Source organism: Rhinichthys klamathensis, unplaced genomic scaffold (genome assembly GCF_029890125.1).
Source record: "Rhinichthys klamathensis goyatoka isolate OS25496 unplaced genomic scaffold, OSU_Roscu_1.1 h1tg000050l_1, whole genome shotgun sequence".
Taxonomy (NCBI): domain Eukaryota; kingdom Metazoa; phylum Chordata; class Actinopteri; order Cypriniformes; family Leuciscidae; genus Rhinichthys; species Rhinichthys klamathensis.
In genome coordinates, this window is record NW_026606596.1 from 5,820,445 (window position 1) to 5,842,705 (window position 22,261).

The 22,261-nt window shown below is 39.5% G+C and overlaps 1 protein-coding gene across 2 annotated transcripts in view; it reads left to right on the forward strand.

Moving 5' to 3' along the window:
- The window catches only part of loxl2a (lysyl oxidase-like 2a), a 30,149-nt gene extending 8,629 nt beyond the window's left edge, over window positions 1-21,520 (forward strand). The window contains exons 4-14 of one of the 2 annotated variants that reach the window (XM_056247915.1): window positions 6,498-6,706; window positions 7,930-8,146; window positions 9,719-9,902; window positions 13,042-13,193; window positions 13,299-13,466; window positions 16,268-16,433; window positions 17,890-18,130; window positions 19,034-19,149; window positions 20,225-20,361; window positions 20,431-20,542; window positions 21,332-21,520. In XM_056247915.1, the coding sequence (XP_056103890.1) occupies window positions 6,498-6,706; window positions 7,930-8,146; window positions 9,719-9,902; window positions 13,042-13,193; window positions 13,299-13,466; window positions 16,268-16,433; window positions 17,890-18,130; window positions 19,034-19,149; window positions 20,225-20,361; window positions 20,431-20,542; window positions 21,332-21,396 (1,767 nt within the window). In that variant the 3' untranslated portion in view covers window positions 21,397-21,520. Of the gene's footprint in view, window positions 1-6,497; window positions 6,707-7,929; window positions 8,147-9,718; window positions 9,903-13,041; window positions 13,194-13,298; window positions 13,467-16,267; window positions 16,434-17,889; window positions 18,131-19,033; window positions 19,150-20,224; window positions 20,362-20,430; window positions 20,614-21,331 lie in introns of those variants that run through there. The other variant, XM_056247914.1, reaches the window with a different exon arrangement.
- The last annotated feature ends 741 nt before the right edge of the window (window positions 21,521-22,261 follow it).

Genomic DNA, 22,261 nt, shown 5'->3' on the forward strand with positions numbered 1-22,261 from the left:
TAAAATAATACTACCATTAAAAACATTCGATTTTCTTTTTTTAATGAATGTAGAATGTGTAAGATTAGTGCTCCGAGGACACGAAATGAAAACCAATGCAATATGAAGAATGTTTAAAAGATGGGACCCACAGACTGTTTTGAAATGGAGTTGGATAAATATGTTTTGCTTTTAAAACAGTGTGTGTGTGTGTGTGTGTGTGTGTGTGTGTGTGTGTGTGTGTGTGTGTGTGTGTGTGTGTGTGTGTGTGTGTGTGTGTGTGTGTGTGTGTGTGATTTTGGTTGGGTGACAGTTGTAGGTTACAGTTTGACAAGAGTTTACAGTGTGACAAAAGCACAATGTTGTGTTTTATTGCGAGTGTACACAAATATAAGTGAACACTTTGCAGGTTTAATGATCTGTATGAACAAAATGACGGAGTAGGCCTATGTTTTTTATGTTTTCACTGTTCGATCTCGCGCCACTCTCTCTCTCACACACTCACACAGTTCGATCGCGCCCGCGCGCCTCTCTCTCTCTCTCTCTCTCTCTCTCTCTCTCTCTCTCTCTCTCTCTCTCTCTCTCTCTCTCTCTCTCTCTCTCTCTCTCTCTCTCTCTCACACACACACACACACACTCCAGCATTGCAATCTTGACATCGCAGCCTGTTCATTATGCGGTCACGGTCACACCAAACGCGAATAGAGCGTCAAATTCGCGTCTAGTTCGACGCTAGTCCAAAGCGAATAGGACGCGCATATAAAGCCAACGTTTGAAGTGAACGCGCGTTCAGAGCTAAGCCGATGGTACAGATTATGTGTCCCTAAAGAACCCGCGTATCTAACAGTAGTTCCGCATTACATTAATTAATTTGCACGCGAGTTTTATTTATTTTTATACCGTGTATTCTCCGTGTAAATTCGTGCACCGAACCGTGTACGCCCGTACCCAGGGTTCTCAAGTTTTATCAAAAGCTTGGACTGAGATCACATGCGGTTAGGGGAGGAGCCCAAGGGGAGGAGCGGAGCCCCAGTGGAGCCCCGCCCACCCCCCAATTTTACCCATTGTTCATAATTAACCAGCACAAATTAAAATTATAACAATTGGTAAATCTGATAAATGACAGAGCAATTCATCACATCAAATATACTCTTTAATCTTATATTTCAAAATTACTAAAATATAACAAATTGCTCCAAACAGTTTGGAAAAACAAATCTTTTTGCATTTTTCCCTGACATCTTTGAAAAATACAAATCCAATGGCAGTGATTATTGTATGTTTTGACAGGATATAAAATATTACCCAGAGCACTCTGCCTTAATGTAGCCTTAATGTAACTAGAAAGACTATTAATACAGTATAATATATAATTTAAAATAAAATTCAATTCTTCAATAAACTTCATTCCTTCCCATACCCACTGACATTTCCCTTAGCAAAAGCTTCTGGCTTGGTTGCAAAGTAGTTGTAGAGTTTTTGACTGCATCAATAATAATGTATACGTTTGGCTATATATTAAATGTTCTAGCCTAAAAATGTTAGACGAGCTTTCTTCCAACTTACCTTCTCCATCACGACCTATGATCACGACGTGTGTTCGCGCGATATTGTTGGTTACCTAGTAACGAACGTACGGTGGCCGAAAATGTGTGTGCGTACGTTCGCGCGATGGCCGAGAATGTTCCGTCAACTTCCGTGTGTTCGCGCATCTATGTTGCCATAGTAACGAACGCAATCTGGCCGAGATACAGAGGCGCTGGCGGCAGGAAACTTCACTTTGTGTGCCTGCGCCTCATATACAACGTTATATAAAGCTTGCAGGACAACTTGGTTGGCATTGCCTTTTCAGCGTGAGAAATACATGGTGTGGCGTGTGAGCGTGTGAACTGGTTGAATTGCGTGTGTCTCACGGCCAATGCGTGAGACTTGAGAACCCTGCCCGTACCGTTTCGGTTCGATACGAATACATGTACCGTTCCACCCCTATGTCTTGATGCATTGACTTTTAAGTTCATTTAGTTGTATTGCCGCCTTTAGTTTTTAATGTAAAGGCTCATGCATTCCTCCTAAAACTCTTGTTGTCCCAGAACCCAAGACTTGTTCTGACCAGTGTCTTTGTCCACAAACGGTTTAGATTTTCTCCCTTTTTTTTGTGAAAAACCACCCTTGTGGGTAGAACGTAAAGGTTGAACGTAAATATGGGATGCTCTGTGAAATGAGAGTTTAGGGATCACGTTAAACTGGAGCGTTTCCTTGGAACCGACGTGTTCATGGGACCCCGTGACCCTTTACTGCTCCCAAGAGTTCACCATTAGTTCTATCATACTTTGTTTCTTGTCCGTCCACCCTCTCTTTTCTCTCATGCACAGAATTGCAAGTGGTGCCCTGACACAAAAATGACCCTGAAAAATGTCAAAGCCTGTCTGAAAATGGCATTCCTCGCAGATAGTTGTAGACAGGCTGGCTTTGGTGTGGTGGTGTGAATATGCGTTATGTGTTTGAGAGCGTCACTGATGACACACTGAGCTGTAGAAACATCCTGCTTTTTTGGGGGGGGTGGGAATGATTGTGTGTATATGCTTGTCTTGTAACTGTAGAGAAAGTCCAGATGTTTTTCATGTATCCCCTTTCTCTGGAATTACTTCAGCAAAAATCAATATATCAGCTGAATCCATCCATCCCTCACATTTGTTCCCCCTTTATCCTTTTACTTCCTCAAAAAGTGCCTAAAATACCTCTGTTCCCTTAAACGTTCACCACAAACCTGGACAATCAACAAGCGTTTTCACTTCAAGTCCCTGGAGCAGGCACGTGGAGGACCAACGTGAAACACGAGGCAGGAAGTGAATTAGAGAGGAGATTTTGACTTCACGTCTGCACCAGACACCGTCACCTCACCCTCGCCCACCCCGAAAAGCCCTGCGGAGGAACATTAATGGCATGTAAATATTTTGATATCTGGATTCCATGAATGTAAAAGAAGGTGGTCCTGTCCCAGCTGGCACCTCAGCAACTGAGGAATGTCTGGACGACGAGGGGCTTCCTCCCCCTCATTTAGTCTTGCTGCTACCGTTTCCATCGCTTACACGTGCTCTTAAACGCAGTCAGATGTGGGATTGGTTTCTCACTTCTATGAATGACTGTAAGTGCGTATGTCTCAGACATACTGCTGTATATTAGCTGAAAGACAGCATTTACAATCTCAAAGACCTCTTTGTCGGGTCTTATTACTACTAAAAAGCCACATGCCACGAAGGAAAGGTGACGTGATTTAATGAAATCTGTTTGGTCGTACACTTACTTTAAGATTATTAGCAGTGGGTTAGTCACTTGACAGTTCATTTAAGCACTGTTCCATAAGCACTGTAGTCGCGTATGGCGAGGCGTTTGTACATATTGACAAAAATGTATACCTGTTTTGTTGTGTATAAAAGCACCTGTCAAATGTGAGAATGTAGATATCTGTAATGAGTCATGTTATTTGTGCATCTAATGAACATCTTTAAAAGGGGGTTGAACATTCGATAAATACCTTTAAAAGGTAGTGCTGTAGGGACAATTTTCAGAATAGGAAAAAATACTTTGTATAAAAACACATTAGCTGCATCTGAAATCACATTCTTTCTAGTAGGTACTACATTTGATGAGCAGCTTCACAGCCGTATGAAAAAAAAAGTTCTATATAATATGAATGTATGGTATGAATGAAATTTGGACCCATTACATTCGCCATGCTGTCATTGTCATGTGACTTACTTCTTCAGTTGCGTCGTTTCACTGCCATTCACAAATCATCTTATGAATATGTATTCAGGCATACTTACTCTTTTCAGATACTGTTGTGTTTCTCACGTACTATGTAGGGAAGAAGGCCTGAACTACAATGTTGATAGCTAATGGGTGTCTGGCACTAAATCAGTATTTTATTTATACAGCAATGTCAGACTTTTTTTCTTGGATTAGATAAAGAGGACTGTTATCTGGAGTAGTTTGCTTCATTTCATTTATTTTAAAGGGACTTACAGTACAAATTAGATTCACATTTCATCACCATCTGTGTTCAATGGGAATTGAACCCACAACCTTGCCATTGCTAGGGCTTTGCTCTACCAATTGAGCTACAGGCAAACTAAAAGGCATTTCATGTACATTCACAGTGTTTTAGGGTCAAACCTTAGATTTGAAGCCTTGATGGCTCCTGTCAAACTTGTCATCCTATCAGTCAGAGAGATTATACCATTGCCTTCATTGTTAGTCACTGCATGTTGGGTCTTGGACCAGACATTCTTCAAGCTTCACAAGGCGCAAACTGTTGGTTCAAATGTTATGTACAGAGAACATTCCCTGTTAGCCTGATATTTTATCCCTTAAAAGGTGCTTGATGTATCACCGAACTCCTGCATGGCATTTTGATAAGTAAGTCTACTACAGCTGGCGAAGGATTGCATATATATATATAGAGATTTATAAACATTCCAACGGTATTTTTTTTTATCAGTATGTTGAAAAAACCCCAAATGTACCTGTGCTATCATCGTAGCTCAACCTCTGAAATTTGACAAAGCCTGAGATTGATTAAGCAGGGCGTCTCTTTGGTGTAAAAATATGCTGTGGAAGGGTCTGGTTTATTTAGGCGGAGGTCACGCTATCGGGCAACAGGCGTGGACTCTTCCTCACATATGGCTGGATGACCCCGTCCCAAACCCTCAGCTTCAACAGTCAGCTCTTTAGTTTCCTCCAGACTTCCAGTGCTTAAGAAAACAGGGATGTGTCTGACTTGAGAGCCCACTTCAACTCAACCCATTGGTCTGGCCTTTATATAGTAATATTTACATTTAACTCAGTTCTGCTCACTCTGCATCTAGAGCATTTAGGTCCATGTGAGGCCGCCACATTCCTTTGGTTTTAGCCTGCTGGCCAACTTTCTCTCTCTCTCTCTTTTCTTTCATGCACATCAAATTGAACACATGAACACACGCTGAAATTAAATTAGAAGCCTCAGTCTTCGTCTTATGTTTACCGTGGTCAGTTAAAACATCCAGTAACCACCTCCTTGTTAATAGTACAACATTTCTGGTGGTTTTACACATCTAAAACATTCCTTTTAGGTGATAATACGGCAAACAGCCCTTGTGAGAACACGTGAGCTAGCAACAACACTGTAAAAAGTGATCAGTTGACTTAAAGGACTAGTTCACCTCAAAATGAAAATTTCCTGATAATTTACTCACCCCAATGCCATCCAAGACGTTCATGTCTTTCTTTCTTCAGTGGAAAAGAAATTGAGTTTTTTGAGGAAAACATTTCAGGATTTTTCTCCACACAATGGACTTCAATGGCAACCAACATGTTGAAGTCCAAATCAATGCACTTTCAAAGGGCTCTGCATGTTCCCAGTTGAGGAATAGGGTCTTAAATAGCGAAACGATTGGTCATTTAAAAAAAAAACGAAAAAACATTTATATACTTTTAACCACAATTGTTCATCTTGTGCTGGTCGGCGACGCGCCAGGCATTACGGCATCACGTTGGAAACGTCACCATTTTTTTTTTTTTTTTAAATAATAATACAAAGATGTCAGACGATTTTGAAGTTGGGGTAGAATACGGGAGAAAATGAGATGGAATTTTTCGCCTTTCCCTGCCTTTTTGAACCGGAGTGCACAGACAAATAAATTAGATAGATGACGTGACGCGTGACGTTTCCAACGTGATGACGTAATTCCTGGCGCGTCGCAGACCAGCACAAGACGAACAATTGTGGTTAAAAAGTATATAAATGTATATAGTTTTTAGAAAATTACCGATCGTTTCGCTAGATAAGACCCTATTCCTCAGCTGGGAACCTGCAGAGCCCTTTGAAGCACTTCATAGCCCTTTGAAAGTGCATTGATTTGGACTTCAACATGTTGGTTGCAATTGAAGTCCACCATTGTGTGGAGAAAAATCCTGAAATGTTTTCCTCAAAAAACTTAATTTATTTTCCACTGAAGAAAGAAAGACATGAACATCTTGGATGGCATTGGGGTGAGTAAATTTTTAATGATTATTTCTCCAAGCTATAACATTCCTGTAAATGAATGGATTGGATGACAGATTCACGTGTTACTGTAAAAAAAAAAGTTCATGAAGGTCAAACACAACCCTTCAAAATCTAGGTTAACCTCCACAAGACTGGTTAAGAATGTTTTGAAGGCATTTCTGAAGTGACATTGAACTGCTGTTTTAGGTCAAATTCCAACGTTGACCTTGTTTCAGGAACCATATCTGATCAGCCTTGTCAAATGTGAGTCATGATTTATCTGGCTCCTCCTTATCTGCCTCCTCAGATTCCACCTTGCAGGAGTGGAAGACACTCTTAAACAGTGCCTAAAACATCTCCCAAACTTTCCCCAAGTGATCTACTGCTACTTGAGGAAGTGACCTGAATAAATATTTCATGTTGGCCATTCTGGTAATATTGTGGGAATTCTGCTAATGAACAATAAAGTTTTCTTTTGTTTCTTCCTCTTAAGACTCTTGAAGAACGGGTGGAAGAAATCCGTATAAGACCCATATCGTCTCACCTCAAGCGCATCCCAGTCACAGAAGGCTATGTGGAACTGAAAGAACGGGGGAAATGGAGGCAGATCTGCGATGAGGAGTGGACCCCCTTTAACAGCCGAGTCGTCTGTGGAATGTACGGATTCCCCGGAGAGAAGAGCTACAACAACAAAGTCTACAAGTAAGGAAAAGTCCCCACTGTTTTTGCTTTGTGTGAAAACTGGGCATGAGACAGACATGAATTAGAGGACATAATGAGAATCTCCCTGTGAAAAAAGATAAAAAAAGATTATTATGATACAATGAAAAATGAAGAAAAAACAGACAAGAAAGAAGGCAAACACACTATGTCAAAAACATTGCATGGAGAATTTAAGGTTTCCCCTAAAGTAACATTAACTTTGTAAAGTTTAAAGTTACCATGCAAACATGCGGCAAGAGTTATTTCGTCCTCGGATGTGTGTGAACGCCTCCGAAGTGAATTATAGCCAGATTGTTTCCCAACATAATTCTTGGCCGTTTCCCATCTAGCAGAGAACATTGTGTTTCCTCTGTAACTCTGTGAAGAACATTTAACTGTAAAACTCCCTAAATTATTATAGTTTTGGTGTGTTCTAACCACATCGGTACACTAAAATACACTATTACATAAAAGTTTATAGCCAAAAATGGAGCATTCCAGGAAATAAGTGTTATGAAAATGTTTTATTTTTCTTAGATGTTTTCATGGCTTTATTGCTAAACTAAGCCATATACTAAAGAAAGTAATGCCTGGTAGTATTTAAAGGTGAGGTATGTATATGTTTTTTTGTTTTGGAATATTTCATAAAGGAGCAGTGTTTAAGCCACTGGCAATGTGACCTCACTTTTTCTCAGTGGCAGTCCATGTGTTTTAAGTCTAGGCCTATAATGTTATTCATGCCATTGAGAAGTCTATTTAGCAATGAATAGCACACCCTATGGACATCATGAATTGCATTGCATTGCCTTACATCACAGTCAACATATAGAACCAAAAAGAATATTGACACAATTTCTCACAAATTAAGCCCTCTTGTGTTGAACCCAGAACATGTTGTACTCATTAAATTAATATTTAATGGTTTCCTAATCTGGAGGAAAGGAAACCTGCAGGCTTCACAGCTTGTTTGAGTCTTGATTGTCTGATTTAGGATTTTCTCTGGACTGAAGAAGCATGGGAAATTTTCTAATGGGTACCGTTAGCACAACGTTATTGCTACAGGCAATGTCTGATCACTATAATAATCATAACAGATGTTCCTCTGAATCATTGTTGTGATATCCTCCTAAACAAGAAGGAATCACTGAAATATGTACAATACTCCATAATTTAATGATTATTTTATAGCACCAGTGAGGTTTCTCTGTGGCTCTGTTTTACAGATCACTGTCCATGCGTAAAAGAAAGAACTACTGGGGTTTCTCAGTGAACTGCACAGGAAATGAAGCCCACCTGTCCAGCTGTAAACTGGGCAAACCCCTGGTGTCCAAGAGGAACGGCACTTGTGGACGTGGCCTGCCTGTGGTGGTCAGCTGTGTGCCTGGAAGGGCTTTTGCTCCCTCATCCTCCACTGGTTTCCGCAAGGCCTACAGACCAGAGGTTGGTAGTGTCAAATTTGCATTAACAGCCTTATGATTTGAGAGGTTGTAGCTTTTAGCACGGCTTTGCGCCAAAATAAGAAGTGACACTGGAAATCTACAGAATCTAATGTGCATAAACTACTATGGAAACACATTTACCGAATAAATTCCTCAATGCGCATCAAAAAAGTAATGTGACTGCACGATTGGACATCATACCTGGACAAGACCGATCTCGTTGCACAGCATCTGAAATGCTGTTTTGGTCATTCTGAAATGCCTTAGCAAAGTCTATCGTCAAAGTGGTTCGGTATAATTACTAGGGGTGTCACGATTCTCCAAATCCTCGATTCGATTACATTTTCGATTCTAAGGTCACGGTTCGATTCGATTCTCGATTTTTACAATTATTTTTTTAAAGCCGAAACCGGCCAATCAGGATGCTCTCTGTCTTACATGCGCTTCATGAGGCACATACGCTCTCGCTCTCTCCCTCTCTGCCGTGCGCGCGCTATACGGTTCGGAGAACAGTCTTTTCTGTCTCGCATGCGCGCTCTTGCTCACTCACTCTAGATTCCGGAAGATTTTAACTAATTTGCGGGCATCAGAGCCGCTATCAATATGCGGGAGACTCCGGACATGACATGGGGGCGTGGCAGCATCGACGATTCCATTTTTTAATTCGAAGTTCGAGATTGTGAATTAATTTGACACCCTTAATAATTACATCCCATAACTGTCTTACACGACTTCGTTCCCAAACAGCAGGCATCCACCACTGAAAGCAATGGATGGAAACGGTGCTTTATTCACGAATGCTTTATGCGATATTCCAATTAAGCGCATAAGTTAAATTCATCACAACTTTAGATGGATACATAGCTATTGGCATGCACAACATTCAGAGCATGAAGTTAACATTAGCTGCCTCATGATTGTGGTGGTAGCTATAGCTATAGCGCTGTTTAGCAGCAAAGTAAGGAGGAACGCTGGAATAAAAATAGGTTTCCTAAGAATCACACAGTCATCCGCAATGACATCATGAAGGAAAATTATCTTTGGACTGTCTTCCATCAGCTGTTTCCCGGTAGCATTGTGTTCACAGACTTTTTGTTTGTACTTTTGCGCGCATGAACATTGTATTAATTTTCCATTTTTTCCTTCTGTCTGTCTGTAGATGGTTGTATGTTGAACTCTAGGGTTACACTCCCTCAGAGATGATTTGTCGTTGTGGAATGTTTGGCGAGTCTGTTTTTTCTCATCTATCGGCCTCTTGCTCACATTTCTGGAAAGAATCGCTTCCTCTTCCAATATTGTATTGTGGATTATCATTTTCATTCAGCCTGGATGTCATAGAGACATTTGAAAAGTCAGGTAGTACATTAAATCACGTTTCCTTTTGAATGAAAAGGAAATTACATAACATTCAAGCACGGCACCAGAGAGCTGAAGTGAGTGTGTTTATACTGGGGATGGGAAAATATTCAGGCTGAATCACCTGCATCAGATCTGTAGACGGAGAAAGCTAGACTGAACAAACACTGGTCACTGAGCTTTTGTGGATTTACTCCCTCCCTGTCTGATTTCCCAGCAACCCCTGGTTCGTCTGCGGGGAGGTGCGAATATCGGTGAAGGGCGAGTGGAGGTGCTGAAGAATGGTATTTGGGGAACGGTCTGTGACGATAACTGGAACCTGAGGGCCGCTACCATCGTGTGTCGAGAGCTGGGCTTCGGGAGCGCCAAGGAGGCTCTCACTGGAGCAAAGTTAGGGCAAGGTTAGTATGTCTTCCCTTGCATAATACATTATATCAGTGGTTCTAAAATGGTGGATCACAGGCAGGATTGGGAGTCGATCCTAAAACAACCAGATTTTAGATTCCGAAGCATTTCGAATCAAGAGTCTACTCCATTACCTTGATTTCCAAACTACTACATGTCCCAAGAGAGGCTTAAGAACTAGTAGAGGGAATTTTTATTCATTCCATTGTCTCGATTGATCCAGTTTACCAATATGACTCAGATTCGTTCACTGATTCATTTGGTGATTTTTTTTTTTTTTTTTTTTACACCATTACGCTAATAGGTGGTGATGAGTGAGTATCTTTTTGAGTATTATGAGTGATACTTTCAATCATTCACTTAACAGATTCATTCAAAACCTGATTCGTTCAAATTTAAAATACAGAATGTATTCTTGGAATCTGCAATCTGCAAAAATTCGGAAAATCCAAATATAAATATAATGCTTATATAATATAATGCATGCATAGCTTATATTTCACAACAGGCTCTCAGAAATCTCTAATATCTACATTTTGGAAACAAAACAATGATGTAAACCCATTAAGCAGGAAGCAAATATCAGTCAAACACACATTGTTATTTTTCAAAACAACAGCATCTACGGCAGCCTCTGTCTCTGGCATTTAACGGAAATTCAATGATCACCGCCCTTTACTAAAGTGTCTTTGATCAGACACATGAGAGGCATATGTGAACATTCTTTGGCCAGGAGACTCATGCATAATGTAACATCTGTTCTCCAACTGCATGTGCAGATGTTTGTACAGGTCCTTAGTTGATTACTCCTTAATTTCTTAATTACTGGTCCTTACTTTGCTGAGAGATAATGTGAAATATTTACATGCGAGCTTGTACACTTTTATTTTATTCCTATGCATATGCAAACACTGTAATTAAAGGGTTAGTTCACCCAAAAATTAAAATTCTGTCATTAATTACTCACTCTCATGTTGTTCTAAACCCGTAAGACCTTCATTCGTCTTCGGAACCCAAATGAAGATATTTTTGATGAAATCCGAGAGCTTTCTGACCCCCACTCTTCGAGATGAGAACAATGTATTATTCTTTGTCAAAGAGGGTTGTTTTATGATTTGAGTAATGCAGCCTACAGATTTTCAATCTTCGAATTTACTTTAGCCTTCAACTTTGAGAACTACTTTAAAAAGGTTCCCAAGCTGTTTGGATTTACGTTAAAATACTTCCCGATCAAAAGTATTTGTGTGGTATTTTAAGGCTGCATTTAGTCATGTTTTCAAAAATTGACAGTGAAGTCAACAACTCTTTGCTTATTCTAGTATAAACAAATACAAACCTTCTGCAGTTCTCCCAAAACATCCTCTTAAAATCCATTTATGCACAGTTATTACTGTCATCAGATGTGGTCAGCAGAGAACATCAGATAAACAAAATTGTTTGCTTCATCTAATGGAGAAAAAAAACATGTTTTCATGTGACTCCAATGAGTGGCATTTGGTTGATACTTTTCAAGCCCCGAAAGGTGCTTATGAGCAAGTCAATTCACACTAGGTTACTTCAAGAATTGATTTGCATGAGTGCTATAAATTTGTGTATTAAATGTGCAATATATGTGTATCTGCTTGGTTCTGATTGGTCAGTAATTGCATCATTTAGTGGTCAAGTCTCAAGTCTAAGATGACTACAAAAAAACAAAAAAAACAATGCTAAATAAAATAATAAAATATGCTTTTTGTTATGTGGGTTGTTATGGACTTTTTAAAACTTTATCACATTTTCCTTTTGACATATCATACTATAAAAAATATCCTGTAGGTTTCAGAACTCAAATTCCCTTGTTAGTTCAAAAACAGCTTTTATTGTAACCAAGCCCAGAGAACGACTCCTTGTGGAATGTGCCTATAGATAGGTGAAAGACAAAAATCATTGCATCTTTGGCCCCGCCTACTGGCGTGTTAGTGAGATGACGAGGAGAGAACAAAGGCTATGTTCACACTGCAGGCTGAAACGACCCAATTCCGATTTTTTTGCCCCAATGCGACCTGTATCTGATCTTTTCATGACAGTCTGAACGACACAGATCCAATCTTTTCAAATGCGACCCAGGCCACTTGGGTATGTGGTCCAAATCCGATATGTATCCGATCTTTTGAAATGCGACTTCAATCTGAACGGCCAGGTCACATGTATCCGACCCGCACGTCATTGATATGCGACAAACGTCATAATTCTGCGTTGAAGTAGGCGGGAATTGACCGTTGAGTACTCTTCTGCGCATGCGGGTCACTTCTGGGTCATTTCACGTTCACATAGGAGATCACAAAAGGTCGCATTTAATTGGAAATGTGAACGGCCTTGCAAAAAAATCAAATTTTAAAAAAAAATCGGAATTGAGCATTAAGCCCCTGCAGTGTGAACGCAGCCAATGATACAGGATCACTGAACTAAAAATAACTATAGTTTAAGATCCTAATGCTAGGAATGTGGTTATGTTTTATTTTATTTGCTTTGCAAACAGACTTTTACGAAATGGACTCAACAGTAATCCGACAACATGTCAGTCACTGGATTAATTCTAATGCCTGATCTGTGACCAGTGATTTCTGATATGTAATGATTCATGTACAGTCAGATGTTCTTTGTCCATGTGGCAGTAAATCAAACCAGTAACTAAACGGTCAACTTCTCATTGATGCTCTTAGTAGAATGAAAATAATCTGTCATTTAAACTGTGATTAAATGATATATAGAAAGCGATCAAACAACGCTCCCTTTACAATTGATGGAGCTGTCAATCAAACAGCACAAGTTTATGGAGTTCTGGACTCTTGCCACCGTTATAATCAACGAATCTCTTATTTACATCGTGTTTGCACTTTCTCACAGCAGACACGCCCCTTCAAACAGAGCGTTCGAATCAGAGGGCTAAAATCAGGGTTGGAAAAATGCCTTTTATTTCTAAATTTTGACCATTTTTGAGGTAAAAAAAATCATACTAACATTCTAAGTGCACCCCAGGAAACATTATAAAACAATGCAGATCATGTCCCCTTGAGATAATCCACAGATAAGACAATAAAATGATTTAAACTCAAATTTCCTGTCCATTAACACCCTATTTCATGTTTTCCTTAGGAATGGGTCCGGTCCACATGAACGAGGTGGAGTGCTCTGGATTTGAGAAATCTCTCACTGACTGCTACTTCAATAATGATGCGCTGGGCTGCAGTCATGAGGAAGACGCTGCTGTACGCTGCAATATACCTGCCATGGGTTTCCAGAAGAGGGTGAGGACTCTTAAACGTTTACTTCATATTCCGTTAATGTTCTAGCAATACTTCGAAATTCATGGATCAGTAAGATTTTCAAGTGATGGATACTTTTGACTACAGATACGTCTAAGCGGAGGAAGAAACCCCCTCGAGGGACGTGTGGAAGTTCTCGCTGAGAAGAACGGTTCTCTGGTTTGGGGAACCGTTTGTAGTGAAAACTGGGGGATTATAGAGGCCATGGTGGTCTGCAGACAGCTGGGATTAGGCTTCGCCAACCATGCGTTTCAGGTAAATCTCCATCACTCTCAAACCAAGCAGCTTTCTGTTGGTCAACACTTCAAATCTGTCTGACAAACTTGAATCCATTAAATCCGTACACAAAATTCATGTTCACATGGAGTACTATTAAATTGTCCAGATTTCACCCATGCCATGAGAATTCATTGAACAATGGTAGATGAGACCACAACTTGATTTCCACACTCCAACCTTCTCACTACCTTCAATAGTGTTTAACCATCAATATCCCCAAGGCATCATTTGAGTCATCATGATAGAGTTCATAGCATATGGGACTATTTTGGAGTGTTCAGTGTAGATGAAGAACTTTAATAAAGGCACACACCATGGTACGGAGCCAGTGTGGCGTCCCCATTTCATCCACCAAAAGTTTGCTGGATGCCATAATCTAATTAAATCCCATTCATTTAAATCATAATTGAATGTGCATGTAAGATCACACAGACTTTCAAGAGCTGAAATGGCAGGACTGGAGACAGATCATTACCAGCCCAGTGACAAACTCATGGTGATATAGGTCTGGAAACTATTATTGCATTAGAAACGGTATGGAAGGAATAGCTTGATCGGCGGTTTTATGAGTGGAAATTGGAAAACGCTTCTGCAGGCTAATGCCATGATTAAGTTTTATTATGATGATTGACTGAAATTTGCCACTAGCTGATGCATATGGCCGCATGTCAAGACATTATGGCCGTAATGGCTTCGACCTAGGGACACAAAGCAGTTAAATCTGTCACTCATTAGAGTTCTTAGAGCGTTTACAAGAGTTTATGCTTGTGTGGTGTTGATTTAACTGTTGCCCTGCTTAAGAATAAACACCTTAAACCAGCTTCAACATTTGCTGGTCTTATTTAGTCTCCCAGCCCAGTCCGACAGTCTATTTGCTGGTTTTAAAGGGTTTTTAGGCCCATTTCAACTGGTCAGGCTAGGAGAACCCATCTAAACTAGCTAAGACCAGCTTAAACCAGCTTAGGCAGGTTGAATTTTTTTCTTTTGTAGCTAAATGTAGCAGGTGAAGTTAGTCAACTATCATCATCTTTCTTGTTTAGTGGTTGACCAAGAAAACTAGTCAAACTGACGTCGTCCAGTGAGGGCTTTTTCTCCTAATGAACTTTAGTCATTTTAAATAAAATGAAGTCCATACTGTTCCACCCATATACTCCCATTCAAAATTTTGGGCTCGGTAAGTTTATACTTTTATTCAGAAAGAACACATAACTGATCAAATGCGACACTGAAGACATACAGTACTTTCAAATAAATTCTGTTCTTTTGAACTTTCGGTTTATTAAAGAATCCTGAAAAAAAAAGTATGACAGTTTCCAAAAAATATTAAACAGCACAACCATTTTCAGCATTTATAATAAGAAGAAATGTTTATTGAGCATCAAATCAGCACATTATAATGCTTTCTGAAGGATCATGTGACACTAAAGACTGGAGTAATGATGCTGAAAATGCAGCTTTGACATCACAGGAAGAAATTACATTTTAAAATATATTAAAATAAAAAAATATTATTTTTTTAAATTGTAATAATATTTCACAATATTGCTGTTTTACTGTATTTTTGATCAAATGAATGCAGCTTTGGTGAGCATAAGAGATTTAAAAGCATAAAAAAAACATTAACATTAAATTATGCATTAACTTAATAGTGAGGTTTGTACACTTTGGCATGCTGTTGGTCACGTTTTCAGACTGTTACCAAAGCTCAAAAAGTGCAAGATACAACTTCCAGATGTCTGAGTGGCCATTAAACATGATTTGTCTGACAGTCTGGAGCGGTGGGTCTTTCCAGACAGCATGTGTGGAAGGTTTTCGACAATGCACATGGAAAGTCTGACAGAATGTGCCCACTTTCCCCCCTGCCCACGCTGGGAGTCCTGAAGGCTTATCTATCAGAGGAGGCTGTGACTCAGCCCTGGTCAGCCTAGGACACAGCACATGGAAAACAGAACATAACACTGTTTGATTAGTCATCACGAACATATGTTTTTGCAGTCATGAACACTGACAAAGACTTCCCCGATCTTGTGGGGTACGGGACGTCTTGTGTTTCAAACCTCTAAACTTATGCAACAGCTCTAATCTTGAGAGCAGATGCTCAGGAACATGCAGTCGATCTGTAAAACGTGACTGAACAGCCCTCGTTTGGTGAGAAGGTGTAATGACACCCAGATATCCATCTCCAATATTCAGTTTTAAAACACACTAACGTTTCTTTCCGATGTCATTGAAAAACAAAACACCTTAGAGGTATTCTATGTGTTACATTCCAGTTTGTGTGAAGAACAGACTGAAAGTGAAGTTGACAATCTGCCTGAATCAATGACCGAATCAATCGTTTGTCAGTTCTTTTCGGTAAACTGATTGATTTGCCTCGCAAACCGAACTGATTCTTTTACAAATTGCTTTCTTCCCTATTGTGACGTATATCCAAGTGAAATGACTTCTCGAACAAGAACAAATGTAGAGCAGGACTTGATTTTGTCCACGTGGAATTGATTGGATGGTCGGATGGTTGTGGTTTGCTATTGGTCAATCTCATGTGAGTGACAGGTTGATCCCGCCCTTGCACCAGTAAACACATCATCAGAGAAGAGAAGAGATGCCATTGCAATAGTGAGGGGAAGTTATTGTTTGAAGATTATGAGGACACGTTTTATGTTATTTTATTTTATGTGATTTCATTGTGACTTTAAAATGAGAATGTTGTGACTTAAATTTCAGCTATAATTCCTATGATAATCTTACCGACTAATATTTATCACGTGTTTGTATAGGAGACGTGGTACTGGGCTGGAGATGCAAATACAGACAGTGTTGTGATGAGTGGGGTCAGATGCTCAGGAACTGAGATGAGTCTTCCTCAGTGCCTTCATCACGGCAAACACATCAACTGCCCGAAAGGAGGAGGACGCTTCGCCGCTGGGGTGTCCTGCTCTGATAGTGAGACAATCACCTCTTATTAATTATCATTCTCTTAAGAATAGTGATTTAACTTCGCCTGTGTCGAGCTTGATGTAATGGTAGACTAAAAAGCAGCTCCAAAAATAATTGTTGTTTCCCTCAATGCAATGCACTCCACTTAACCTTTCCTTTCCACTGTGACAATTAACATTCAGTAATAAATTATTTGAAAAATGAATGTTTAACTTTTCCCCTGCCACAGTTGCCAAATTTTGTTTTATGAATATCTGAACATATATCAAAAGAAAGAACAGTCTCTGATTTTATCTCTGATTTTACCCCCCCCCCCCCCCCCCCCCCCCACCACAAAAAAGACTGCTGCGTCTCAATTCGCCTACTAATACTACGCCTTAAAAGTATGTACTCTTTTTGTGAAGAAAAAGTGCATACTTCTGAGTGTGTAGCAGAAGAGTAGACAAGCTTTGGGACATATATCACGTCATATGTCTTTTACAGTTTCTCTCTGTCCCTTAGTTACCCGCATCCTGTCACGCAAATGATGTTTAGTTCCTCCTCCAAAGCACAATGGGTTGTTGTGGGCACTATTAGCCTACTATTAGAGTGTGCACAGATCCACACTTCGAAAATTCACCGGAAGTAGTAGACCCTCCGGGGACTTCTGGCGTACTCTTGTCAACATACTATGCTTTGGGACACACTTATTTTAATCTCACATACTGTTTAGGATGGATAGTATGGACATACGCATGGCTACAATGTGCATAAGCAATGCTTTTATCGCTTGTTTCTGCCTCTCCTCCTGTGTTTTGATCTGGAGATTATGCACTCTTTCAGTAGATGTGTAATAGCGCCCCCTACCGTATAACAGTGAAAACACAGAAAGCCAGAAAGTTTCGTCAAATTCCCCGTGGCGGGGAAGTGTTGTTCTCATAAATGACAGAAAATTGCGTCAATGGTGGCATTTTTTAAAAATGAAAATTTGCTTTCATTTGTTCAAAATTTTGGGGTTGGTAAGATTTTTTTAAAAAGAAATTAATACTTTTATTCATCAAAGATGCATTAAATTGATCAAAAGTGACAGTAACATTTATGATGTCACAAAATATTTTTATTTCCAATAAATACTGTTCTTCTGAACTTTCTAGTATTTTAAGAATAATCAAATAAATGCAGTCTTGGTGAGCATAAAAGACTTTCAAAAACATTAAAAAAATCTTACCGACCACAGACTTTTGAACAGTAGTGTACTAATAATATAAAATAGTGTGCTACTGTGCCATATGTAGTAGTATGCTAGTGTTCCATTCTGAACATGACTAAACAGCTTTAATATGACACCTAAACAACTTATATTTTGTGAAACTAAACATAAGATGGTAGATCTTCAGGACCAACTAAGCCCACTGACCTGGTTGTCTAGACTGATATGCATGTGGAATTTGCTCTGTCTGACCTCTGATCTCATCGCTCACAGCGGCTCCTGACCTGGTTCTAAATGCTCAGCTGGTGGAGCAGACCACCTATCTGGAGGACCGGCCCATGTACGCTCTAGAGTGCGCCCTAGAGGAGAACTGCCTGTCCAGCACAGCGAAAAAGAACGACCACAGCTCCTACCGCCGCCTGCTCCGCTTCTCCTCCCAGATCCACAACGTCGGCCAAGCTGACTTCAGACCCAAAATGGGTTACCATTCCTGGACCTGGCATGAGTGTCACAGGCAAGACCATAAACACCTTAGTAAACGACAAAGACGTCAACACATGATGCCAGTATGGCGACGTTTAAAGGGGTGGTAAAATGCCCTTTTCACAAGATGTAAAATAAATCTCTGATGTCCCCAGAGTGTGTGTGTGAAGTTTTAGCACAAAATACCCCACAGATATTTTTATATAGCATGTTAAAATTACTTTTTGAGGGTTAGCAAAAACGCACCGTTTTGTGTCTGGCCCTTTAAATGCAAATGAGCTGCTGCAGAGGGCGGGGTTTCAAGAGCTCGTGTGTGTTAGCAGATGCGATTACCAAAATGACAGAAACTGTTCTGCCTTTAATGTTAAAACGGAGTCAGACAAAGACGGAGAGACTCGAGAAGAAGTGACAACACGTAGAATGCAACGGGAAGTCTCTGAATGGTTAGTTGATGAATTTATGCTGCTGATGTGAAGTTAACTATCTTCAATTAGCATATTCTGTCATGATCATCTATAAATCGCTCATATAGGAATTGTTGTGAGTTGCACACAGAGTGACTTTCTATTGCATGTGAAAAGAAGGATGCTAAAGTTTGAGCTGACTCACAAATGTACTCTTATACAACAACTTTTCCTCTTCTCAACATGGACTGCGTGTTCCCGGGGGCGGGGTTTATGTACATTTTAGGGTTGGTGATGTCACTAACCCGGGAGGAATGTTGTGTAGTTCCTGCCAGCCGTTTGTTGTAGTCCTTTTCTTTAAAAGCAAATATCTTCCTTTTGCTTTGAACTTGAAGCATTGTAACTTTGCAGATGTTGTTTATGCTCAAACACCAACATATTTTACACTAGCTAAAATTAGAAAAGTGAAATCATGTTTTACCACCCCTTTAAAACTTCTAATCATTGTTTTGTTGTGTCTCTGTGTTCAGGCATTATCACAGCATGGAGGTTTTTACACATTATGACCTGCTGAGTCTGAACGGCACCAAGGTTGCGGAGGGTCACAAGGCCAGTTTCTGTCTAGAGGACACTCAATGTGACGAAGGTGAGAACTTCTTACGAGATGGTCCAATAGTATGGCAAGCCGTTTTAGCTTAAATTGTACCCAGCCTTACTCGTCATAATTACATTTTTACTAGTAAGAATTCAGTTAGATAGCTCTGCAATTCAATTATTATTAGTAACAATTACAATTAGAGAGCTCTCTAATTCAATTCTTACTAGTAACAATTCCAGTTAGAGAGCTCTACAAATGAATTTTTACTAGTCATATGTCTCCATTGACTTCCATTCATTTTTAATTACAGAGCTCTCTAATTGAATTGTTACTAGTAAAAAACAAATTAAAGATATGTATAGTTGCAGAGCTCTGTAATTGAATTAAAGAGCTCTGCAATTGCATTCTTACTAGTAACAATTGAAATAGAGAGCTCTCTAATTGAATTAATGAGCTCTCTAATGCAATTGAGTTGTTACTAGTAAGAATTGAATTAGAGAGCTCTCTAAATGAATTGTTACTAGTAAGAATGCAATTGCAGAGCTCTTTAATTCAATTTGAGAGCTCTCTAATTGTAATTATTACTAGTAAGAATTGAATTAGAGAGCTCTCTAATTGTAATTGCTACTAGTAATAATTGAATTGTAGAGCTCTCTAATTGAATTTTTCCTAGTAAAAATGAAATTACGATGAGTAAGGCTGGGTACAATTTAAGCTAAAATGGCTTGCCATACAATAGTGCTAAAGTTACTCAACACTAGTACAAAGGTGCGTTCACACCATGTCGTGATTACGGTAATTACGAGATTCTGACTTTTAAAAAGCGTTCACGTCCTCGTAGAACTCGTTATTACAACTTGTAAACTCGACCGCTGCAGATTGATAGTGTTGTAATAGAAAAACTTTATTCTGAGTCCGAGGATGTGAACTGCTCTGAGTAGAATCCCAGACAGCAACATAGTGTCGTCGGCCCAGATCCGGCCCACATCTGGTACACTTGGATTCCACATGGTCCAGATGTGGGCCGATGAAACGAGTTCTATTCAGCCATAAACAGCTCTACAGAAGACGATAGTGTCGTTATTCAGCTCGAAGATCTAATTGGTTGTTTTCTTTGATCCAGGTATTCAGAAACGGTATCTTTGTGCCAACTTTGGTGAACAGGGCATCACCGTTGGCTGCTGGGACACTTACAGACATGACATTGATTGTCAGTGGATCGATATCACAGATGTGAAACCAGGAGACTATATTTTCCAGGTACTGGTTTAACTGAAGTGAACTAAAAATAAGGATTTTCTTTTTTACTAACATGACTCTGTCACACAGGTCGTAATCAATCCTAACTATGATGTAGCCGAGTCGGATTATACCAACAATGTCATGAAGTGCAAGTGCCGCTATGATGGATACAGGATATGGACGTACAACTGTCATATAGGTGAGTTGGTTAGAAAAATACTGTATCGAAAGTCTGCCAGGACAGTTGAACTATTTCCCTGCCATTGACGGAAATTTCCGTCATTTGTGAGACAACGCTTCCCCGCCATTGACGGAATTTTTCCCGGTTTCCGTGTTTTCACTGTTATACAGTAGGGGGCGGTATTACAGATCTTCTGAAAGGGTACAGAATCTCCTGATCAAAACACATGCGAAGAAGAGGCATAAACAAGTTATATCATATGTAATCATATGCATATGTAGAATAATGCGATCACCAACCTTAAACAGCATATAAATCAAAACGGCCTAATGTTACTGAATGAAATGTCAACCCAGGACGATCTACAGGACTGTAAAGGTTTGGGGGTGTTGATGGACTCGATCTACTCCATCAATGTTTAGATCATCGTTCTGAATCCCATCCAGACATACTTTGACAAAAACTTGATTTTCTCAGTTTTATCTCTTATTATCTCTTATATAAGTCTCTTATTGGCCTGTTTAGCCAAGCCCTCCATAAAACAACCCATCCAAATGAATACATATTATACAGAATATTCCTCTTTAATAGTATTAGATTATTTGTTAATTCCATTTAATACTTTCAGTAAAACTTTTGCATTTGGTTTGTAAAAGTGTTTTTATGCATGGTTTTGGTGCATTGACTCTCGAAAAAGTGAATACTTTTGCGAAGCAATTGGTTTAATTGATTCAAAGTTTCGAAAAGGTTTATTTCTCCAATCAGTAGTTAGAAGTAAATAATAATACCACCTCTACCACTTTCCAGGTGGCTCGCGGAGTTCAGACATGGACGAATACCCTGGAATGAGCAACCAGTTGCACCTCAGATAGGAGACAGTGAGGAACGACAAAGGCTCTCAGTGGAGGATGCTGCAGGCTGTCACTCAAGACTATTGAAATATGACTGACCACTATAGAGACTCCAGCACTTCAATAGGCAGAGACCGCTGCTCTGTAACCCTCTACGCAGTCGCTAGGTTGAAGTACAGCTCATGTCCTTTCACGGCCCTCCCTATAATATCAAGCTTGCTTTGTACAGAAACTATTTAAATTCTTTAAACGTACTGTACTTGTTGCATTTCTGTGTTTAAAATGCTAGTTAATTGTTGTAGTGCTTTAATGTTCAAAATTGGAGCTTCCATAACGTTTCGATTCTTTTTGTATTACAACTTAAGGTATCGCAAAGCCTGCAGTTTCATGAACCAAACGCCACTTGCGACTCTTTTGTGGTTAATTCATCAAGCATGTCAAGTAATTTATTGTGTTCAGTCAGGGATTATCTTTTGTCAACTTTTGTGTATGCAATGTGAAACTGTAAGAATTTGTTGCAAATTTGTGAAGCATCTACCCTCCGTTTTACGAGGGTACCTATGACCAGTTCAATGGTTTCCAAATATATACTGTGTTTATGACTGAACAACACATTTGGTCAAACCATTGCATTGTTTTCTATTATTAAAACAATTCATGTTTGTTACTTGGAGGATGGTGAGTTTTTTATGTTAACCTGACAACCCATGTATTTTCAGAGCTAAAATGTGTGGAAACAATTAAAGACTTGACACCAATCAAAAACCACAACAAACATTTAATCAATATGTAAAAAACAGTTTGAAGTATCAAACAATTTTAAAACATCATAGTGCAGAAATAATTTTCAACTTGTTAGTATGGAGAAACAGAGCAAAAGAAAGCA